General features: G+C 37.9%; 1 protein-coding gene across 1 annotated transcript in view; it reads left to right on the top strand.

Moving 5' to 3' along the window:
* The window catches only part of LOC149156865 (cytochrome c1-2, heme protein, mitochondrial-like), a 98113-nt gene extending 89644 nt beyond the window's left edge, over positions 1–8469 (top strand). The window contains exons 4-9 of the mRNA XM_089438715.1: positions 6530–6741; positions 6901–7180; positions 7280–7351; positions 7467–7583; positions 7726–7791; positions 7955–8469. Of these exons, the coding sequence (XP_089294841.1) occupies positions 6530–6741; positions 6901–7180; positions 7280–7351; positions 7467–7583; positions 7726–7791; positions 7955–8071 (864 nt within the window). The 3' untranslated portion in view covers positions 8072–8469. The remainder of the gene's footprint in view (positions 1–6529; positions 6742–6900; positions 7181–7279; positions 7352–7466; positions 7584–7725; positions 7792–7954) is intronic.
* Positions 8470–23676: the final 15207 nt, after the last annotated feature.

Below are 23676 nucleotides of genomic sequence, written 5' to 3'. Positions count from 1 at the left end.
AAGGTTGGAATTGTTAAATCTCTAATAAGAACCCAAATTTATTTTCTCTCAACAACTATTTATTCCCAAAAAATTATTTTATTACCCCAATAATTTCTGAATTGCTGAAAGTTAAAATCACTAGTATTTTTAACTTCCATAAATTAATATGTGGTAGAAAAATAAAAACAGAGAGATCAATCACATCACAACAACAAATGTACACCCATAACAATTCTCCTTCATTCAATAATCTCAGGAAAATTTGGGTTTCGACACAGAGAAAATACACAAAAAAATGCAATCACTGGAACCTATAACTCAGTCCCATTGGGAATAATTCGGCCCAAGGAATTTCGGCCCTCTAGAAATCAGCTTCCCACCTCTCACTAGCAATTCGGCCCTGGATAAATCAGCCTCTCCAATACACAACCTCCTTCACGCTTCAACAATTCGGCCTCCCTTGATCTTAAATCTCGGCCTCTTGGAAATAGTCCCAAATCACCTTGCACTTTTCCTCTTTCTCCTTAGTTTAGGTGAGCCTCTCGCTCTGGAGAAAATCGCTCTCTCACTCTTTGAGAAAATTACTTTATCAAAAATGCACTAATTGCCTATTGTCTTGTGTCTTGACCTCTCCCTTAGGCTTCTCTTTATAATCGTCTTTAAGCCAAATCCCTAACCTTAATATCCTAAGTGATTGATGGTTGAGATTAGATCTCACATCTCTTGATATCAACAGTTGAAATCATATCTAAGTCACTTAAATAATTAAATTATTTATGTTCAGTACTTCGACGTAATAGTCCACGATAATTCATTAACTTTATTTATTGTACTTTTCTTAAGTTCTTAGGAAAGAAGTAATAACTCACTAACTCCACCAAGCAAGCACCTAAAGAGGCAATTAACCATCTCCTACATGCTAAGACACCAAGCTACCACAAGCCTCAACAAGAATCAACAAAAGTGCCCTAGCTTTGATACTAACGTAACGAACAAAAGTTTATTGCCAGGAAAGTATCTAGTTGAGGACTTGGAACTCGAGAAACTTTGAATTTTTTTTGGGGCCTAAGGTTGTTTTCACATAAGTGCCTTGGCTTTGATATCAATGTAATGAACAAATGTTTATTTATGGGCAAATATCCAACTAAAAGTTATAAAAATAAAAGTTAAAGGATAATATAAAGGAATATATATGTTGTGTGTGTGCGTGTGTGAACCTTGTGATGGTATACTTTATAAGCATTGAGCAATTACAAATGTGGAAGGTTGTATCCCTTAGTTAGGTTGTGTCTGTCGGATTAAATTAACATTATATTTATCATATACTGTTTTCTTCTCCAAGGTAAATCATGTGAGGAAACTTTCAAGGGCTTCCCTGCATTTTTTTGATTGTACCTAGTGTAAACCCATTGGTGTTGATTACAACACATAATTTGGTAGGGATATTAAATGAGGCACACAACAAAGGCAGCTAGCTTGAGGGATTGACATTGACACCTCCGCTGTGAAGGTCAAAACTCGTTGGACTTATTATTATTTAGCATTATATGAATATATATTATATTGTAGATGAAAGTTTTCGGATTAATCACATCATTAGGATTGGGTCGATGTTTCGAACCAATTAATGTGGTTCATCCTCAGGACAAGGTGAAAAAAATCATACAATCTTTGAGAATAAATAGCAGGGATGCATCATAGCCCAGGGTCAGCCATTGGAAAACTAGCCGTTGGGAACTAGCCGTTGGAGATTAGGTAAATCAAAATTCAAAAAATGGAATTATTTGATATTCTAATTTTAGTTATAAATTATTTAATATTCTAATTTTAGTTATGAATTATTAATATTTTAGTTCTGGTAAATTAGTAATAATAGTAATAAGTTGTTAAGATAAAATAAATTCTTAATAAAAAGAGGATGGGAGATTATATAATAATAAGATAAAAATAGTTGTTATATATTAATTAATAATCAGGTTACAAGGTTAAGAGAAAGATTCAAATATGCTACAAGGGATGGGAATTATTTATTATAAATTTTAGTTATAAATAAGTAAATATTTATTATTTATTATTATAAATTTAGTTATAAATTAGTATTGTTAAGAATACTCCACATTAATAAGATGGTTAAGAATAACCTATAAATATTATTAGCGATAGTTATTAGGAGACTATAAGAATATTAAATACTAGTGAGGTATAGATCTAAATTATTATATACTATAAAGAATAAGGTAAATGGGATTTATGATAATGAAGTAAAGAAGAGTTAAGAAATTGAAAGGCATGCTAGAAATCTCAACGGAGACTATGGTTGGAAATTAAGTAAAAGTTGGATTCCAGCCCTCTCCTTATAATCCTCTTGTCTCTGTCCTTTGTGTTCTTTTAAGTTTTTATCCCTTCCCCGCCCCCTCTGTCCTTCGTGTATATGTAGTCCCCCCCCACTGCCTTTTTTCTTGATATATTTTATCTTATATTTCTCAAGCTCCTAAGGACTCTATTTTAAATAAATTCCCTTCTCTCCCTTTCTGTATTTATTGATAACCTATATTATCCCTTATCTTTAAGCATATTCTAACCATTTTTTAACTATTATACTAATTATTATACAGCATATAATAATTTGAATCTTTCTTAACTCTTCTTTACTTCATTATCATAAATCCTCTTTACCTTATTCTTTATAGTATATAATAATTTAGATCTATACCTCACTAGTATTTAATATTCTTATAATTTCCTAATAACTATCGCTAGTAATATTTATAGGTTATTCTTAACCATCTTATTAATGTGGAGTATTCTTAACAATACTAATTTATAACTAAATTTATAATAATAAATAATAAATATTTACTTATTTATAACTAAAATTTATAATAAATAATTCCCATCCCTTGTAGCATATTTGAATCTTTCTCTTAACCTTGTAACCTGATTATTAATTAATATATAACAACTATTTTTATCTTATTATTATATAATCTCCCATCCTCTTTTTATTAAGAACTTATTTTATCTTAACAACTTATTACTATTATTACTAATTTACCTGAACTAAAATATTAATAATTCATAACTAAAGTTAGAATATTAAATAATTTATAACTAAAATTAGAATATCAAATAATTCCATTTTTTGAATTTTGATTTACCTAATCTCCAACGACTAATTTTCCAATGGCTGACCTTGGGCTATGATGCATTCCTGCTATTTATTCTCAAAGATTGTATGATTTTTTTCATCTTGTCTTGAGGATGAACCACATTAGTTGGTTCGAAACGTCGACCCAATCTTAATGATGTGATTAATCCGAAAGACTTTCATCTACAATATGGATCACAAAAGTCTCAGATCTAACATATATTATATTCATTACATATGGCTTATAATTCTTTCTTGCCACTTGAATTCCATGAATTGTTCTTAGAGGTATGTGGTGTAAATACTAAATACCCAACTGCATAACCATTTATCTCCTAACACCATATCCATCCCATTGAGTGATAAAGCGTAAAATCTTGTCTATAGTTCCAAGTTTTATATTTGTACAAAATCCAAGTTTTATATTTGTACAAAATCGTTAAGGCATCCTTTGATGCCTTTGGTTTGGCAATTTGGATTTGTAACCATGAGATCTTTGGTAGGATATACACGAAGGTCAAGTTTTTTTTGTTGATATTGATATCCACATAATTTTTTGTTCTTCCAATGTCTAGTAGTATTGTGATGCTTATATTTTCTGTTATTCCTTCGAATTTTTGGGCCTTGGGTTACATTCTTCTTGTTATTGCACAAGCAGGATTTTAGGTTTTTTTTATTCTTGGGGCCCTTGATTTTATCGACATTTCTTTGATGAGGTAGAGTATATTTAGCTATAGGTGTTGGTGTGTCTTCTTTTTGACCTATAGCCTCTCTTTGAAGCTATAATTCTTTTTCCTTTTAAGTTTGCCTGGTGCATGTGATTGTAGCTAATGGTATTACTAGTGTGGCTTCATCATGATTAGGTTTTAGCATGTCTTCTTGATTAAAATTCTTTGATTTTCCATTTACGATCTTGCAATAATATAATCATTTTGATTTGCATATTTGCATGCATGTTAGGGGGAAGGTGTGATCTAATGCTTTTTTTTCTTGGCCTCCTATTCATCTCTAAGGAGGATGTCGTGAATGTTAAGATAGGTGTTCGTTAACCCTCTCACTTCTTTTTAGGTATGGTTGACCATGTTTTTGAGTTTTGCATCTGCACACTTTCAATTGTATTTTTGTTGCCTTCTCTCCTAGTTGTATTTGAGTTAGGTACTCACATACCCACTCCTATGTTTTGAACATGGTCACTCTTTGTGAGGAGTTGGGTATTTTTAAGCTCACTCCCATTTTTTATTTAAGACACCCGCTAAGCTGCGCTCTCTCAGGGGCTTTTGTGTTGGGTATTCATGCATCCATGCCTTTATTGTATTTGAGCTGTCTAATTTTATTTTATTTATTTATAACCATGGTGAATCGGTAAGCACATTGGAGTAATCTGGGCGAGGCACAAGATCAAGCCTTCCAGCTACCACTATAACACCAAGAGTATATCCAACAACCCATAACCCAGATATACCAATAACTTGTGACTTAGCAAGAGCTGAGACGTCATGTAGATTGGGGTGCCTACTCTTCGAGCCTTATCGCAACAAGCCAAACATGTCCCTTGGAATTGAACCAGGGTGGATGGGAGAACAAACTGTGCTCCCAACCCCTCGAGCTACCAAAGCCGGACGTATTTGAGCTCTCCAAGCTGTGTTCAAGCTCTGAGATCATATTTGGGCTTTCTTCTCAGGCGTGCTCTCTCACGGTATATGTGTGGGTATTCACATCATATATGGACTTGCATCTTCCTACTCTAATTTCAGTTGCCATTGATCTTATTGGTGTTGGGTACTCCCATCGCTTCTGTCTTATGGGATGTTCCTTCCAACACTTCTAGATCGGCAGATAAGTGGCACTATTCTTCTAGTAGATGTGCAATGTGGTTGGGGTGCTTCTTTAAGTCCTTCTCTCTGGACAAGCAGGTTGGTGACAGTGCTTTCCAGCAGATGAGTAGTTCAGTGACAATATTATTTCAGCAGATAAGTACTTCGGTGATTGCTTTCTTTGAGGGGATAAGTAGTGTAGAGTTGATTCCTATACAGGATGTTTCTTTCTGATACCTTTTTATTGGATGGGCAGTTCAATATCGTAGTCTCTCGGATGATGACATGTGTGGTGGCAACATTCTTCGACCATATTATTGGGTCCACTTTGTATATCTTTGGGTCATCACAAACACACTCTTTTCTTCCAGCTATGAACAACTCTTCATTGAGTTGGGTATACCCACCCACGGGACTTTTATTCCTTCTCTCTTTTGGATTTATTTCTTTTGCAACACTTATTTTATCAGTTAGATAGATAAGGATTATATTCCCCCAAATGATGAGCAGTTCAGTGGTGGCATTTCCTTAGGAGTTGAGCAATTCTATGTTGATGATAGTTGGTTATTCGTAAATCCTTCCACATTTTTATCAAGTTGGATCATCACAAACCCACTCTCTTATTACAGCTACCACTGACTCTCTATTGAGTTGGGAATGCTCATTCCTTTTGTACTTTATCATCTTTCTCCATGACCTAGATTGGGTTTTTTGGAGGGGGTTCCTTTCTCCATGACCTAGATTGGGTTTTTTTGGAGGGGGTTGGGGTTGGGGTTGGGGTTGGGGTGTGGGTGTGGGTGTGGTAAAATGGTTGTAATTTTGCTATTATGGCTAAGTGCCTTCATTATTGTATTGCTAGGTTATCGTTTAAAAACCAGCTTAGTCAACTTTAGTTTGCATTATTCTAAGTGGCCTAGGCTAAGTTGGGCATTTATGTGGGTCCGTACCCCGTTAATGGGAAAGGCACCAGATATAGTAAGTTGCGTATAAAATTTAAATACGCATGTCATGAGTCATTTGTACCCATCATATTCATTCATTTAGCTATGGGCTCCCACATCTTTTGTTCTCCTTTTCAAGCTTTCACATTTGTGTTTGGCATATCTTAGTCTAGTGCATACCTCTACTACAGCTATAGTGCACTTGATCAAGGGTTCTGTAAATGCTCCTCTCTCTCTCTTTTGTTTCCAATTGTAGGTTTTGTTGTTGAATTTATACGGTCCTTTCTGTGTCTATTATGATCTGAACATTATATTGGGCAAGTTTCCTTAATAATTCGGTAGTGAAAAAATAATTTTGACAGATAAGGCAATGATAGGAACTTAATAGAAACAACAGGAAAGTAAGGATGACAAGTTTATAAATTTGAAAGGTTAACATGATGAGTTTATCACTATTTATATGTTTGGAGAAAAAATAGAGGCACCGAAAATAATGGGCAATAAATGTTTTTGGAAGGATTGGTAGACGAATGTATCTGAGGAAGGAACTTCCTTTCTTTTCATTCTTCCTTTCAATTTTTGTCGTCAGTCTAAAATTATAAATCCTTTAGCCTACTGACATGTTCAGAGCATTGTCACTACAGGATGGTGCGGCATTTACTTCCAAGCAAAATCAGAATGGAGGGGACTCTGTTGGCATGAAGTCACTAAAGGCTTTGGTACTTCTTGGGGCAGGGGTGTCTGGCTTATTTGGATTTGCAGGTATAGCAGCTGCCGATGAGGCCGAACATGGCCTAGAGTCCCCAAGCTACCCATGGCCCCATAAGGGAATTCTAAGTTCCTATGATCATGCATCGTAAGTGGATTGCTAGACTCTAAATTTCATTTGTATGTCGTACCAAAAAATATTTAAGCACTTGGACTTGTATAAGAAGAAGTTGTTTGTAAAGTGGCAGGAACGTGACCAGTTTCCTGAACCTTTTTCTGTTTCTCTATTTTGCTTCAAAATTTCTAGAATTCGGCGTGGACATCAGGTCTTTCAACAAGTTTGCGCATCATGCCATAGTATGTCGTTGGTCACCTACCGTGACCTTGTTGGAGTTGCCTATACTGAAGAAGAAGCAAAAGCTTTAGCAGCAGAAATAGAAGTCGAGGATGGACCAAATGATGAAGGTGAAATGTTTACACGACCTGGAAAACTAAGTGATCGTTTTCCTAAGCCTTATGCTAATGAACAGGCGGCAAGATTTGCCAATGGAGGGGCCTATCCTCCAGACCTTAGCCTGATTACAAAGGTACAAAATATTGCCATATCCATAGAACGTGTTTAAGACGTAAGGTGCAATCCTAAACTTGTATATTTTTTGTAATTAACGGGTTTTCTTGTTTGTTAGGCACGCCATAATGGTCAGAACTATGTATTTTCCTTGCTTACTGGATACCGTGATCCGCCAGCTGGGGTTGTGGTAAACACTTTTTTAGAGATTTTGGATTTACCTAGCTACTATAATCCAAATGTTTAGTGCAAGTTATCAATGGAGAAATCTTTTAATATCATGAAGATGCAAACTTTGTGAACAGATTCGAGAGGGATTGCATTATAATCCTTATTTCACCGGCGGTGCGATAGCCATGCCCAAGATGCTTAATGATGGTGCAGTTGAGTATGAAGATGGAACACCTGCAACAGAATCTCAGGTAGAAAACCTTTCAATACATATTTCAAAACTAGGAAAAACCAAAAAGCAAACATTTTTAGATTCTGTCCATCACAAATGGCTTGCCAACAATTGGGAGCTGATGAAATCATGGGTAATAATAGTCAATGTTAACTGTGCAGATGGGAAAAGATGTTGTCACGTTCTTGTCCTGGGCAGCTGAGCCTGAAATGGAGGAGCGAAAACTGGTAATCTTGTTTTTATTTTTGACATCAAACTCTTTTTTTTTATTGAAATTTCAGTTTTTACGTCTATTGAATATTAATTTATTTCAATATACTGTATATTTGTAATATCTTGGCGTCAGTGGTCAAATTAGTATTATTTATATATTCATTTGTATGTTCACAGATGGGGTTCAAATGGATATTTATTTTTTCACTTGCTCTTCTTCAAGCTGGTTTCTATAGGAGATGGAAGTGGGCTCCTGTTAAATCACGTAAAATGATTCTCGATGTTGTGAATTAACTTAGTTTTTTGACCTGTATGCTTTGGTGCACTGGAAGGTCCAAAGCGTTATTCTATTTTTAAAGAAAATTTTCTTTTCTCAAATGTAACATGTTATTTGAATTGTCAATAAAGTTCAGAACTAGCATTATGTTTGGTATGGAATATACCACAATGCTATGCGACAATTCTTTGCTTAGAATGTTATTTTTTTATCATTGACTCACATCTTTCTTCAGATTTAAGCTTTGCATTGAGTATTCATGCAATGATGTCAGAAGATGTGGTATGAAGAGGATACGATGATGCCTTCTATGATTTGAAGGGAAAATTGCAATCCCTTTCCAAAATCATGCTCTTTAACCTTTGTTCTCAATTTCTATTTTTGTTAGAAACCGAGTAATTGTTATTTTGCTCTACTCGATTTCAGAGGCATTACAATGGTAATACTGCATGGGCTTGTTATTTAGATTTTTTGGTGATATTTCAATGGATATTTATAAATGCCTCGTCTGCCCGATTTTGTCTAGGGGTTATTTGTCTATATCCAGAACTAGAACGCTGTAGTGTTTTAGTTAGGAGAACTAGTTTCGTTGTCATCTTGGTCCTGTATGTTACCAAGGCCAGTAAGGAATTGCAATTTAGGGGGACAGTACCTTTTAATTTTGGGTACTATATTCTTCAATAGCTGGATCAATATTCTTTTTTAACTTGCTAACTTGTGTGAATTCGAAGCTTTTAGTATATACCCATTTAGGTTTTAAGTATTTTTTAGGTTGTTTGGTACCATTGCGCTTTCGAGGTCCTAAGAATGAGGATGCGTATTATTGGATGACTGACCAACGAACTGTGTCACCATTTGGTATTTCTAAACCATTTATATTTTTTTGGTCGATGGTTTTAGTGTCATTTTGCTGCTGCTCTCGATGAGGAAATAAGCCTATTGTCTGATGATGATCAGTAAGTGTTACTGTTTGGTGTTCTTAGTCAAATAAATCATGATATTTAGTGTGTTATATGCACTAGAGGATCTAAATCTCTGAAGGTGTTTGAGGTCCATGTTTCCTGGCATTGGGTAATATATGGGCAAAACCAGAGCAAGGCAAGTTGTTGTGAAGCCATTCTATTTGAAGGAAAGAGAGCTTTAAGTTGGCAATGGCTTATGACTGGAGAACCAACCCAAAAATGGTTCAATATCTCGAGAACGAATAAAAAAATGGTTGTCACAGTGAATATCTTATCTAATTTAAGTCCTCTGTAGAAGCCTCTGAAGGGGCAATGAATACAAGGAGACTACGTAGAGTTCCTACAATTATATGACGACGCAATCAGAGCTCCTTACCCTTAAATAATATGATAAATGTCTTCCTTTTCCAGATATCCATTGGAGAGCCTAAGCCGCTAAACTGAAGCTGGTGAGGGCTGCTCAATAATGACAAGAATGATCCTCCAGGCCTCGGACTGCTCCCTATAGTTGCATGATGCAACTATATATGTATGATCTTGATTATTAAGGATGGCAAGCTCTCCAGTATTATCTTGCCGTCTCCGGACTGGTCCTGTAGTTACATGATCCCGTGTGTTAATGATCTTTATTATGAACTTGGTTATCTGTGTCAGTATAGCATTCTAATGATTATGGACATTTATGTTCTCAGCTGTCTGAGGTGTCGCTTTAGTTAGTGTGTTTTTTTTTGTGCTGTTTGGTGGCCTGCTTCGGCCACTTTTTGGTAATTAAATGCTTAGATATAAATAGAAGATGATGAAGTTTTCCAATACAGAAAAATATATCCATTGGCAAGGCAAAATTGGAACAGAAATTGTGTTAAATTCAATAGTCGCTTAGTAATGCATAACCAAGTAATTGATCTTTTACCGATGGAACCTTCAAAGCACCATGTGCAGTAGACGACTAGTAAGTCATCCAAGCTAAAATTATCATAAAAAATTGGCATATTGTTGATGACATATGTCTATATTGTTGAACATGGACATATCTCAGAAAAGGTGCAATTTTGATTTTACACAATTAAAACTAATCATTTAAAATATAATTGTGTTTTTTGATTTTAGGACCATAAATCGTTGCATTTCAATTTTGGATTGGGTCTTCATTGCTCACCAAACTTATACAAATGCACAGGAATTGACAAAGTAGCAAAAAAGTAATTATCTCATGTTAGCAATCTTCAAATTGACATCGCCACACATTTATGTATACTAGCATTCAAAATTGTCAAAATCTGATCCAATCCCTTGTACTATTTAAAATAATAATTTAATAATGGATATTTTAATTCATATCTACAGCTTGGTAGAGATAGAGATTGTTGATCGAATCCCTTATATTATTTTAAAAAGAAATTAATAATTGATATTCTAGTTCACATCTACAGCTTTGTAGAGATGAGATGAAAATTGTTAAGTAACAGCATACCTGTGTAAGCGCAACATATATTCTTTAAATTTATATTCCTTACCTTCCAATTAGGGGCATAATTTATTAATTTTTGTTGATTTACGTTGATACATGGTGGAATTTTTAGTGTAATTTACCATATACTTGGTGGATATCTTTGAACAGAGTAATTATAATTATTACTTATTACTATTTCTAGGTGCTGGTTTGTATTTCTAGAACAAATTTACGTTATTTGTGAGAATTATTTTTTGAGTTATTCGTGAGAAGAAATAGTTCAAGGAGACAATCTTAATATATCCTTGTTCATGGTATTTCTCATATGCTCTTTGTTCATTCTAATTTTTATATGTCCATACTTCTATAGCATTAAGTATTTTATAACGTCTAAAGATCATCGCACTAAAACCGGTGGTTATATATATAAAAGGTGGTGATTTTCCAAGGCTAAAACCAGTGGTTATATATATAAAAGGTGGTGATTTTCCAAGGGTTAGTATTTTTTATTCTCATCAATATTGTTGGGATTGTATTGGCAAGAGTTTGGCTTGAATCTCTAAATCTCTTGTGAATCAGTATTCATGTTTATTAGGGATATCATCTATGAATTTGTAGAAGGATCCATTGAGTTTCTTCACAAGGCTTTTATTCATTCAAAGAAAAATATATGAAAAAGATGGTGATACTTTGAATAAGTTAAACAATCTTGTTGGTGAGCGCCGAGGGTTTGCGCGTGGAGCGAGGCCGATAGTGATGGCATCTTTGAGTTTCATTTTCCGCTGAAAGAACGGGGATCGCAAGGGTTTTAGGGGGACACCGCAGCGGCTAGGGTTTCACTGGCGGCACCGCAGAGTTTTTCTCCTCCGTTCTCGACTTGCAGGCTCAGTTCATCCTTGGCAGCAGCGCGGGTGCGGGATATTGTTTTCTGGTCTTTTATTTTTCTCTGAGCGGGGCGAGGTGGTCACCCTTGCCGCCTCTTCCCTCGGCCTCGCCTCTGCTCCGGTGGGTTTTCTCCTTCTCGGCAGCAGTTTGGTTTGTTCTGGCCGCGGCATATCCTTTGGCGCGTTGAGGGAATAGAGGCGCTCTGCACTGTTTCGTGCCACATCTATGGATGTTTCTGCTGGTCTTTTTCTGCAGGCAGATGTGGATGATTGAGGCAGTGTTTCTACCTCTGTTTTTCGTCTGATTCAGGTGGAGACTTTGAGGGGGCGGGGAAGGAGTGGCTACCTTTGCTGCTCTCTTCCTCATTTCGTGCCTCTCCTTTTGTATTGGGCGGACAGATCTAGCGCTATTTGTTCTCTTTTTCTATCCACAGAAGCTTGTTTGCTTGGTGCATTGGTGCCATCTTCTGCACCTCTGCACTTTTTTGTTGTTTTTCTTGTAATAGATGGGTTGCCTCTTCAGGTATGTTATTTCAGGGGTTCAATATTGGCCTTTTGGGGTATATTTTGGGCACTGTTATGCAGATTAACTGGGGTTTATACCTTTATTTGCTGCTCTGTCCGAGGGCATTTCTGGATACTTCTTTTGGAGTATTTTTGTAAGTGGCTCTGCCCACGTTTCTGCATATGCTTCAAGCATTATGTAATCTTCTTATATGAATATAAGACAATCATGCTTTTTCTTCCTGAAAAAAGTTAAACAATCTTGTTAGATTTAACAATTAGTTTTAATCTCTTCATTATATGTCCCCACAAATTAAAGTTGTCTTAAATTATAAATGTGTTTCTATTAGATATAGTACATGTTGCTTTCTACAGTGTATTAATGAAGACATTCAATTTCTTTTGTTATATATATATATTGAGTTGTAAACATAATCAATAGGTAGCCTTATGTAACTTCTTGTTTTGTTAATGAAGCCAAAGAAAATTTATATATACCAATTTGTTAATATTTTGTAATGACACCAAATCTAATTTATTTGAGTTCCTTTTAGATTAACACAGATCTTGGCACCTTACAACTACCACACATAAGGTATTCCTATGAGAAAACGAGCTTTCACACTATGAGTGTGGCCACATCCACTCACCATGGTGTGAGTGCGTAGTCACATGCCCAACAATATATTGACAGGGATGCCAATAGACATACGGGGTTGGTTGCTCACCTCTCCCCTGCACAACTGCAAGTTCGACACCACCATTTTCATTCCTCATAATAAATTTAAATGCACTCTTGGTTTAGGTGCATATTAAAGCCTTCCAAAGTATTTTAGTGCATTGGGGTTTTCATCATCTCAGGTTAAGAACTTTATTATAAATCTCCAATCAGACACTAGTTTACTTTGATATAGCTTGAGCAAGAGATATTGAGTTGTAAACATTGTCAACATGTAGCCTTATGTAACTTTAATGTAACTTTATGTTTTGTTAATGAAGCCAAAGAAAATTAATATATGCCAATTTGTTAATACTTTGCAATGACACCAAATCCAATTTATTTGAGTTCCTTTTAGATTAACACCTAGAGCCTTCCAAAGTATTTTAGTGCATTGGGGTTTCCATCATCTTGGGTTAAGAACTTTATCATAAATCTCCAATCAGATACTAGTTTACTTTGATATAATTTGGCCCCATTTCTTTATAAATCATCACTTAATATTGAACTTTTATACCTATGGGGTTTATGTTTGAACTTGTAGATATTCATAGTTGTTTCCAATTGATTATGAATAGATGGTTTCGTTGTTGCTAACATTTGATGAAAGTGATTCTACCACAAAAGTGCAGGTACAACCATTTTTAGCTTGAACAAAGTAGTTATCTTATATCCTTGTATAATCTCAAAATACATCTCAAGTTATCTCGACCAAGGCATCAACATTGAGAGCTCTATTAAAAGTAAGGATTTCATGTTGAACAGAGTTATAGAGCAAGGGTTCCGACTAGTCTATGATGCATAGACTAGCAGGGACCCACAAATTTCCACTATTGTAGATTTTTTTATTTCCTATGTATTGATTTAGAAAAAAATTATTTTTCCAAAGTCAAATCATAAGTTGATTTCAATCTAATGTTAGAAAGTACTCTCAGCCTTTGGGAGTGCTTAGTGGGGCCCAGGTGGAGTTATAAAGGGGAGATAAGGCAGCTAGTGGACATATCGAATTATTGCATCATATTTGTGTATTTTTCTCAGCATTTGCAAGCAACATGCTTAGCTCTAGGGCATCACTACCAGTGTAAAAGGGCAGAAGAAAAGAGGTTGTACGACCCTAAGATTTTCCAGCCAAGCATTTCCTTCCTTCAGCTAGGCCAAGTTTATTGGCACAAAAGGGCCATGCACAAGGTCGTATGAATAAGTGCAGATTTTGTATAGTGTGTACAAGTTTCGTACAATACGCATGAGAGGGCAAGGCACAAACCAGTTTGGGCGTTGAGGGGTTTTCAGAGGTTGTTGAGTGAAAGAGAAGTTTTCTCGCTCATTATTGTAATTTTCTGAATAGAACAATCACTGAGGAAGAAATAAAGAAAGTGCACATTGCAGTTTTTCCCTAGTTGGAGTTTCCTAGGTATCTCTAGTGTCATTGTATTTTTTATGGTGTAATTGTCTTCAATTTTTTCTTCAGTATGTTTGGTCACTGTATTTAAAAGTTTTCAATTTTAGTTTTTTTCATTGCTACACATTAACTAACTTAGTTGGGTATTTAAAAACTAACATCTCATCTTTTGCATCAGCCTGAGCAATGTGTTATCAATGCAACTAGCACCATTGATTGCGTCATGGATTTTGCATTTGAAGTACTACAAGCGTGGAGGAACTAGTTCTCAAGTTGCTTGAATTTGTCAATGTGTTAAAAGCATATTCATTCTTTTTTGTTAAATCGTGAAAGTTGTTGAAATATAATTGTGGTCTTTGGATGTTGCCTTGTAGGTTTCTAGTGTTAGAAAAATTTCACATTATTTCCATGTATTTCGAAAATGAAGTCCAATACTTTCTTCTTTCACTATTTAGTTTGGGCTCAAGTGGCTATTCTTTGATTGCAATGTCTGAGCTTCTTGTCCTAACCATAACTTCATACTTTGTATAGAGTTCAAAATCTTTTTATAGTTGTTGGCATCACGTGGTTCAAACCCTTTTGCAATTCTCAACCTCATAAGGTATGGAATCTCATGCAATATCTCAATCTCACACAATTTGGAACCTATTCTAATACCAAAATCTCATTTGCCCATGAAGCATATTGAAAGTTAGCTACCAATTTGATCTATCAATATTGAAGTTTGCTTGGCTTAGTATTCACTTTGATACCTCTCAAACTTTGCGTTTTAAAACAATATAGCAATTGGTCAAAAGTTATCTAGTCTTCAACCAAATTCTTGTTCTCTTTGTGCTTCTCACTTAATGATTTCAAGCTTCTTAAAGATTCAAATGTGATATTCTCAAATTCAAATTCTCTAACAAGGATTTGTGTCAATATTCCTTGTATTTGAAGACATTTATCTAAATTGTCTTAATTTAAGATGGTGAATTTCATGTTCAATAGATACTATTCAATTTCAATTTCAGTTGTAGATTGTACATCAAATTACAACTAAAACTTTAATTGAAAAATCGGAAAGTTAAATTGCTCAACTTCACAAGCTTGTTGGAATATTTTTCCTTGAAGAAAACACACACACACACACAAAAGGAGAATATATATGAATCTATTTGAAGGATTAATCAAGAGAGTTGTCATACAATTAATGGCAGGACCATCTATAGTGTTTATACATTCTTATTGAAGGGAGATCTATACAACAACACTACATAAGATTGACTAGATGATACACTAACAAACCATACACACACATACACACAAAAGGAGAATATATATGCATCTATTTGAAGGATTAATCTAGGGAGTTGTCATACAATTAATGGCAGGACCATCCATATTGATTATGCATTCTTTTTGAAGGGATATCTATGCAACAACACTACATTAGATTGACTAGATGATACACTAACAAAGCATCTTATGAAATTTACAAGCTCTACAATATCATAGTGACTATCAGACTCAGAACTAGAATTGAAATTCCATGGCCTCTTGTTCTACTCCATCGTTATATTCGTAAAAGACAAAAGACCCATCCTCCAAGAAGAGAGTTTGTTTTGAGAGCGCGTTCACATGATTGTTCAACTCCTTGTAGATGTGTGATAATGAAGTCCATTCATATGATTGAAAGGGGGATTGGATTCCTTAATCAAATGTTTCAAACACAATACTGCAACATTGTTTCTTTAATTGGCCCAATCAATGATAGTCTTTGAATCACCCATAACTTGCATCTACTTAAGATTATGTTTGGTAGGAAACCATAGGAGTGTCCATAAGGTCAAGAACTCAACCTTCATATTAGATCTTCTCCTTAGAGCATGGATGGTATGAAAATAGGGATGAGTTGAGGTAAAGAACCACATGTATGCCACATTTGGGAGGGAAGCCTTTGCTAGCTCCATGAAAGAAAGGGGTTTCAAAGTCTAATTGAGGCATTATAGGGATGTTGGAAGATTTTTCCTTTATTTTTTTCCAGTTTTTATAGGTAACTTGGGAGAATCTATTATTTCCTTTCCCAATTTTATGCTCCAAAGATAATTTTTTGGCAAGACTCGTTGACACATCAGCTATAATAAGTTTATCTTGGAAAATACAAAGGTTTTGAGCCCACTAAACTGCATAAACCAGGTAACAAGGGAGGGAATTGAAACATGGCATTGAAGCATCCATTAACCATTCTAGGACACATTCAACCAACCTCGACTTGGCCCATTGAGGCTTTGGTTTAGATTTCCAAGTGATAAAACTCCAAACTTCCTTAAGGTAAGAAAAATGCACAAAAGGGTGGTTGACCATCTCAGAGTCAAATTTGTAAAGTGAACACCTACTCGGGCCTATCCAACCTTGTTTAAAGCCATTTCTTAGGTATGTAGCTTATTCTCAATGCTAACTGCAACAAGATCTTGGATTTTAGAGGACCATGAAGCTTCCATAATTCTTCCTACCACCAAAATTTCTCTCCTTGAAATTAAGCTTCCAAGCCTAGTTTCATCGAATAGTCACTTGTTAATGGATTTTTGGACCAAGCCAGTGAGTCTTCCTCGTCATTTGAAATCTTGATGAAGTTGGTGCACAACTTGCTAACATACCCATGCCATTATGTTGCTAACGCACCATCTAAACCCAACTCAACTTCAGACTTCCACCACCTCATGACAACCTCTTGATGATTCTAGGACTAAGCATCACAAAGGGAGTAAAATTCTTGGGCATGAGGGGCTATACAAAGGTTCTCGGAAAACAATATCCGTCATCCACACCTATCTAGGGATCTTCACCAAGCCAAACCTTCTTATCATTCTCTATACTCCAAATCGTCCAATTACCATGTAAAAATCTTTGTTTTACCACCCCGGTTTTCAGTTTCTCCTTATTTCTCCCATGTAGTTAAATGCCCATTCCCATAACCATACATTTAACAGACTGAAAAAAATAAATATTGCTGAAAACACAAATTCTGGAAATTTTTCAGAATGCTGGAAATTGCAGAATTAAAAATCAGCAATCAAAAACAGCCATTAAAACACATTAAAACACTGATATTTTTGGTCAACTTGACCCTGGAAAAACCCCCTACAACTCTTGGGGAAAACCGGTTTGAGAGCTCTTCTTTATTTCTGAAAAAATTGCCTTTTTACAGTGAGAATTATTCAGCAAAAAATCAACAAGCAAATTTACAACTTATCTCCTTTCCCGTGCCTCACAGCAATCTGGAAATTACAGCAAACAGGACAGCAATAAATGCTGTACGGCCTCCGTTTTGTGTGCAGAAAAATCAGCAAGCTGTTCCTCGATTTTTGTGCAAAAATCTGCCTTTCACTATGCGCTGAATCAGCTGTACAAATCTGCTCAACTGCTGCCTTGGAATGTGTGCCAAGCTGCTGTCTCCTTCTCCTCCCTGCTCAGAAATCTCTCTTGCTCTCTTGCTCTCCTTCTCCCAATCTGCTCATGAAAGAATGAATGACCTTTTCCTCCTTTAATATAACTCCAAGTGACTTTTGGGTGATCTCTAAATCCAATGGCTGAAATAGATTTAGATCAATGGCTGAGATTAAATGCTCATTTAAATCTCACTTTCTATTTTTTAATTCACCCCACTTTAATAAAGACCCACTTAGTCATTTATTTCCAAAGTCACTTTTCCTTTCTAATTTTTCATTTACTTTATAAAAGTTACTTTAAAATTAGACTTAGTAACTTTATCACTTAAAGTCACTTTTAAATTAGATTTAACTTTATAAAATTAGAAAGTTACTTTAGGAGAAAAATTAAATTCTTTTGGACACTTTTCCCTAGGCCAAAGATCAAAGCCTAAGGGAACCACCTGTCCTCCGGTACCAAATTTCAACACTCCCTCTTACCGAGGAAGGTGTTCCTCACCACACCCATCTTGTCTCTGAAGTAGACATGCTTGCCCCGTGGTAAGGCTTTGGTAAGAATATCTGCAACCTGCTCATCAGTGGAAATATACTCAAGTTTCACAACTCCCTTCTGAACATAGTCTCTGATGAAATGATATCTGATCCCGATATGCTTTGACCTGTCATGAAATACTGGATTCTCCGTGAGTTTAATGCAACTCTGATTATCACAGTAAATCACTGAAGGTCTCAACGGCTGACCAAATAAGCTAAACCACATCTTGCGAAGCCAGATAGCCTCACAACTAGCTAGACTGGCTGCCATATACTCTGCTTCCGCTGAACTCAGTGCTACTGACTGCTGCTTCCGGCTGAACCATGACACTACTGCTGAACCCAACCCAAAACAACACCCTGAAGTGCTCTTCCTATCAGAAGCACAACCTGCCCAATCAGAATCAGTGTATCCTGCCAATCTCACTCCATCTCCCTGCCTGTAGTCCAAACCATAATCCACTGTCCCCTGCAAGTACCGCAAAATGTGTTTTGTAGCCACCTAGTGAACCTTCCTAGGCTCACACATAAACTGACTCATCGTGTTGACTGCAAAACAGATATCTGGTCTAGTGTTGACCAAATACATCAAGGAACCAATCAGCTGCCTGTACAATGTGGGATCCACCAACTTGGAATCCGAAGCATGAAGCTTCTTCAAGTTGGTGATCATCGGTGTCGACATGGGTCTACAATCCTCCATGTGGAATCTGCTAAGGATGTCCACAATATACTTCCCCTGCCCCAGGAAGAAATGCCCCTCCTCCTGCCACACCTCCAAACCCAGAAAGTAATGCATCAAGCCGATGTCCTTCATCTCAAACTCTGCCGCAAGATCTCTCTTGCAGTGCTCTATGAGTCTCTCTGCACCTGTAATGATCAAGTCATCCACATACAACACCAGAATGAGAGGCTCCTCACCAATCACAATAAAGTAAAGGTTCGGATCTGCCTCACTCTTTGTGAAACCCATCCCCTGCAAGTATGTATCTATCCTGGAGTACCAAGCTCTGGGAGCTTGCTTCAGGCCATAAAGGGCCTTCTTCAGTCTGCACACATGGGACTCCTTCCCATGCACCTCAAAGCCCTGTGGCTGCTCAATGTACACCTCCTCCTGTATGAAGCCATTGAGAAATGCGGTCTTCACATCCATCTGGTGGATCTTCCAACCCATCTCTGCTGCTATCGATATAATGGAGCGGATCGAAGTATATCGAGCCACGGGAGCAAAGGTCTCCTCATAATCAACTCCCTCTACCTGGGAGAACCCTTTAGCCACAAACCTCGCTTTGAATTTCTCAATGCTGCCATCTGCAGCATGCTTTACCTTGTAAAGCCATCTGGAAGTAACCACGGATTTGCCCTCAGGCCTCGGCACCACCTCCCAAACATCATTATTCATGATAGAAGAATACTCCTCCTGCATGGCCTCTCTCCAGACCTGCTGGCTAGCTGCCTCCTCATAGCTAGAAGGCTCAGAGTCAAGGATGTTGGTAACCATCGCCATATAGCTACAAAACCTCTCAGGTGGTCTACTCTCTCTGACCGACCTCTTCGGCTCAGCAACAGATGTGGCATCTCTTAAGGTGTCCTGAAGCCACTTGGGCTTCCTCTTCCCTGAGCATGCTTCTCCCATAGGAGAATGAAACTCCTCCTCCTCATCACCTTCAGTAGCCTGAACTCCTGACTGTCTGTCTGCTGTCCTCCTGCCTGCACCTGAACCTGTAGAAGCTGAGGTACCGTGTGAACTGTCCATCAGTGGACTCCCTAGTGAACTGCTCTGCATGCTGCCCGGAGCACCACCTCTCTGGCTCGGCGAGCCACTGCTCACTGATGGACTTGACATCCTCATGGATGTACCTCCGGATCCTCCTGATCCCTGCCCACTTGATCCCTGTGACTGACTCAACTGCTGCTGAGGGTCTCACTGATCCAGATACTCTAACTCTCGTGACCTCCTAAAGGCCCTGTCCTCCTCGAACTTCACATCCCGTCTGACAACAACTCTCCTCTGTGCAGGGATGTAAATCCGAAAGGCCTTTGAGGTCTCACTGTAGCCCACAAAGATACCCTTCTCTGCGGTGGGCTCTAGTTTGGTCCTCTTCTCCTTGGGTATATAGGAGTATGTAATGCATCCAAAGATATGAAGATGACCAAGATTAGGCTTCTTCCCAGAGAAAGCCTCCTCCGGAGTCATGTGCCCCAAGGCACGATGCAGACTCCTGTTCTGCAAGTAAACAGCTGTGTTGCAGGCCTCTGCCCACAAGAACAATGGCAACCCCTTATCATGTAACATGGCTTTGGCAGCCCCTATGATGGATCTGTTCTTCCTCTCCGCAACCCCGTTCTGCTGGGGGTTGTAAGGAACAGTGAACTCCCTCCTAATGCCTGCCTCCGCACAATAGTCAACAAACTCTCCAAGGGTGTACTCTCCTCCATTGTCCGACCTCAAGGACTTGATCTTTCGACTTGTCTGAGTCTCCACAAGAGCTCTGAACTCCTGAAACCGCTTGAAGACCTCACTCTTGGTCTTCAAAAAATAAATCCAGGTCCTCCTGGAGTGATCATCAATGAATAAAACATAGTACTCATATCCACTCAAGGAAACATGAGACATCCGATTGCTCACATCGGAATGAATCAAATCAAGTATCCCCGTCGCTCTGCTGTCACTGCTGGGAAAAGGGGATTTGGCAAACTTGCCCATCGCACAACCTCTGCAAGTATCAAAGTGATCAATACTGAAATCTGGCACACCTGTAGTGATCTCGTGCAATGTCCTCAAGGCTCCATGATACATATGTCCCATCCTGCGGTGCCAAATCTCACACCGCTCAGAACTGCTAGCTCTGCTGTCGGTACTACTGCTCAATGCCAAAAGGGGTTGGAATGCAAACTTGTACACCTTTGCATGGCGTACACCTATCACTCTAGCTGAATCAGCTGGAGTGCCCCTGGGATACATCAACACCTGTCCTCCCCTGAACAATACCTCATATCCTCTGTCCTCCAAAGCTGAGACGGATATGAGGTTCTTCCTCAACCCTGGCACATAAAGAACATCTGACGCTTTCAAGGGAGGTTTGGACTCCCTCTGAAATGTCACTGTCCCCACCCCGACTGCTCTAACAACTCTATCATCACCGAGTACTACCTCAATATCAGTGCCACTCTCTGAAAGCTCTGAGAAGTACTCACGGACTCCTGCCATATGACGTGAAGCCCCACTGTCCACATACCAGATACCTGAAGATGCTCCGCTAATCGAGGGAAAAGCATACTCCCTCTGAACCTGTGTGGCAGGTGATCCTGCACTAGAGGACTCACACGTAGTGAATGCAAACTCTCGGTCAAAACGACCTGCAAAGTCCTCAATCTCTGCTGAACCTGCCAAATCCTGGTTCTTCCCCTTCTTCTTCTTCTTCTCCGCACACACAACTGCATAGTGTCCCATCTTTTGACAATTCCAACGCTTCACCTTGGAATAGTCCTTCTGTGTGTTCCCCTGTTTACCTTTACCTTTGCCTTTGCCCCCACCACCGCTTGTGGAAGCCTGCTTCTTCCCTTTGCCTTTCTTGCCTCCTGCCACCAGTGCTACGTCCTCATCCTGCTCAATTGGCTTGGCTGCCCCAAGCTGTCCTTTCCTGATCTCTGTCTGAATGCAATCATCCCAAAACCTCTCCCATGTGGGAAGGGTCTCATGTGCACAAACCCCATCAGCAAGGTTCAACCATGAACGGGGGAGGCCATTCACTGCAATACGCACCAACTCAGTGGATGGAATGGCCTCTCCAATCGCTGCCAACTCATCTCTCACATTAGTAATCTTTGTGAGATATCCAGCGGCACTATCATTCCCCATCTTAATGTTCTTCAGCTTCTCCTTCAAGACCATCTTCCGGTTCTCATTGGTACTCTGGTAGAGATTGGACAATGTTGTCCACATCTCATGGGAATTGCTCTTTCCTCTCACATGAGGAATGCAATGGTCTTTGATTCCGTCTAGAATCAGCCTCTTACCCTTATTGTTCTTCTTTTTATACTCAGCCAACTGAGTAACATCAATGGGCACAACAACAGGGTTCTGTGCGGTATGCACCATGATATCCCAGACTTCTGCTTCCTCAAAGATACTCTGCATTCTCTCCTTCCAAACGCTGTAATTTATATGCCCATCCAGCCTATCCTCCACCCTCAATCCCAATGACATCCTGCTGTCCTAAAACTGAAAAATAGCACTGCTGTAGTAAAGATAAAACTGCTGTTTATGAAAAAATCAGCTTGCTGGAATTTTCTGAGTGAAAAATCAGCAACTGTAATTTTTCCTTTTGCTGTCCCAAACTGCCCTTCAGCACTCAAGCTCTGATACCATGTAAAAATCCCTGTTTTCCCACCCCGGTTTTCAGTTTCTCCTTATTTCTCCCATGTAGTTAAATGCCCATTCCCATAACCATACATTTAACAGACTGAAAAAAATAAATATTGCTGAAAACACAAATTCTGGAAATTTTTCAGAATGCTGGAAATTGCAGAATTAAAAATCAGCAATCAAAAACAGCCATTAAAACACATTAAAACACTGATATTTTTGGTCAACTTGACCCTGGAAAAACCCCCTACAACTCTTGGGGAAAACCAGTTTGAGAGCTCTTCTTTATTTCTGAAAATTGCCTTTTTACAGTGAGAATTATTCAGCAAAAAATCAACAAACAAATTTACAACTTATCTCCTTTCCCGTGCCTCACAGCAATCTGGGAATTACAGCAAACAGGACAGCAATAAATGCTGTACGGCCTCCGTTTTGTGTGCAGAAAAATCAGCAAACTGCTCCTCGATTTTTGTGCAAAAATTTGCCTTTCACTATGTGCTGAATCAGCTGTACAAATCTGCTCAACTGCTGCCTTGGAATGTGTGCCAAGCTGCTGTCTCCTTCTCCTCCCTGCTCAGAAATCTCTCTTGCTCTCTTGCTCTCCTTCTCCCAATCTGCTCATGAAAGAATGAATGACCTTTTCCTCCTTTAATATAACTCCAAGTGACTTTTGGGTGATCTCTAAATCCAATGGCTGAAATAGATTTAGATCAATGGCTGAGATTAAATGCTCATTTAAATCTCACTTTCTATTTTTTAATTCACCCCACTTTAATAAAGTCCCACTTAGTCATTTATTTCCAAAGTCATTTTTCCTTTCTAATTTTTCATTTACTTTATAAAAGTTACTTTAAAATTAGACTTAGTAACTTTATCACTTAAAGTCACTTTTAAATTAGATTTAACTTTATAAAATTATAAAGTTACTTTAGGAGAAAAATTAAATTCTTTTGGACACTTTTCCCTAGGCCAAAGATCAAAGCCTAAGGGAACCACCTGTCCTCCGGTACCAAATTTCAACATACCAACCAAGGGAAAAACATTTACCAAAGATTTCTAGACCAAGGAACTATCCTTAGTTAACTTGTTGGGATGATGGAGGCAATATTCTAGAGAAACTCCTCCTAACTACTTTGATCTCATGACCCTACCCCATAAAGGCAACAAAAACGACTCTCCACAAATTAGTATCTACAAGAGATTAATAGAAGAAATAAATGTTTTTGATTCCCCATCCACCTAACTTCTTTGGTAGTGCAACATTTGACCATTTGATTGAAGGAATACCATCAGTTGGCTTCGTGCATGTACACAGGGATTGAAATCTCTTTTTCCTAATCTTGGTAATAATTCCTTTTGAGATTTTTGTGATAG

Source organism: Pinus tabuliformis, chromosome 9 (genome assembly GCF_031772625.1).
Source record: "Pinus tabuliformis cultivar Carrire ecotype Pingquan chromosome 9, CPIR1, whole genome shotgun sequence".
Lineage (NCBI taxonomy): Eukaryota > Viridiplantae > Streptophyta > Pinopsida > Pinales > Pinaceae > Pinus > Pinus tabuliformis.
This window is presented reverse-complemented; position numbering and strand designations above follow the sequence as displayed.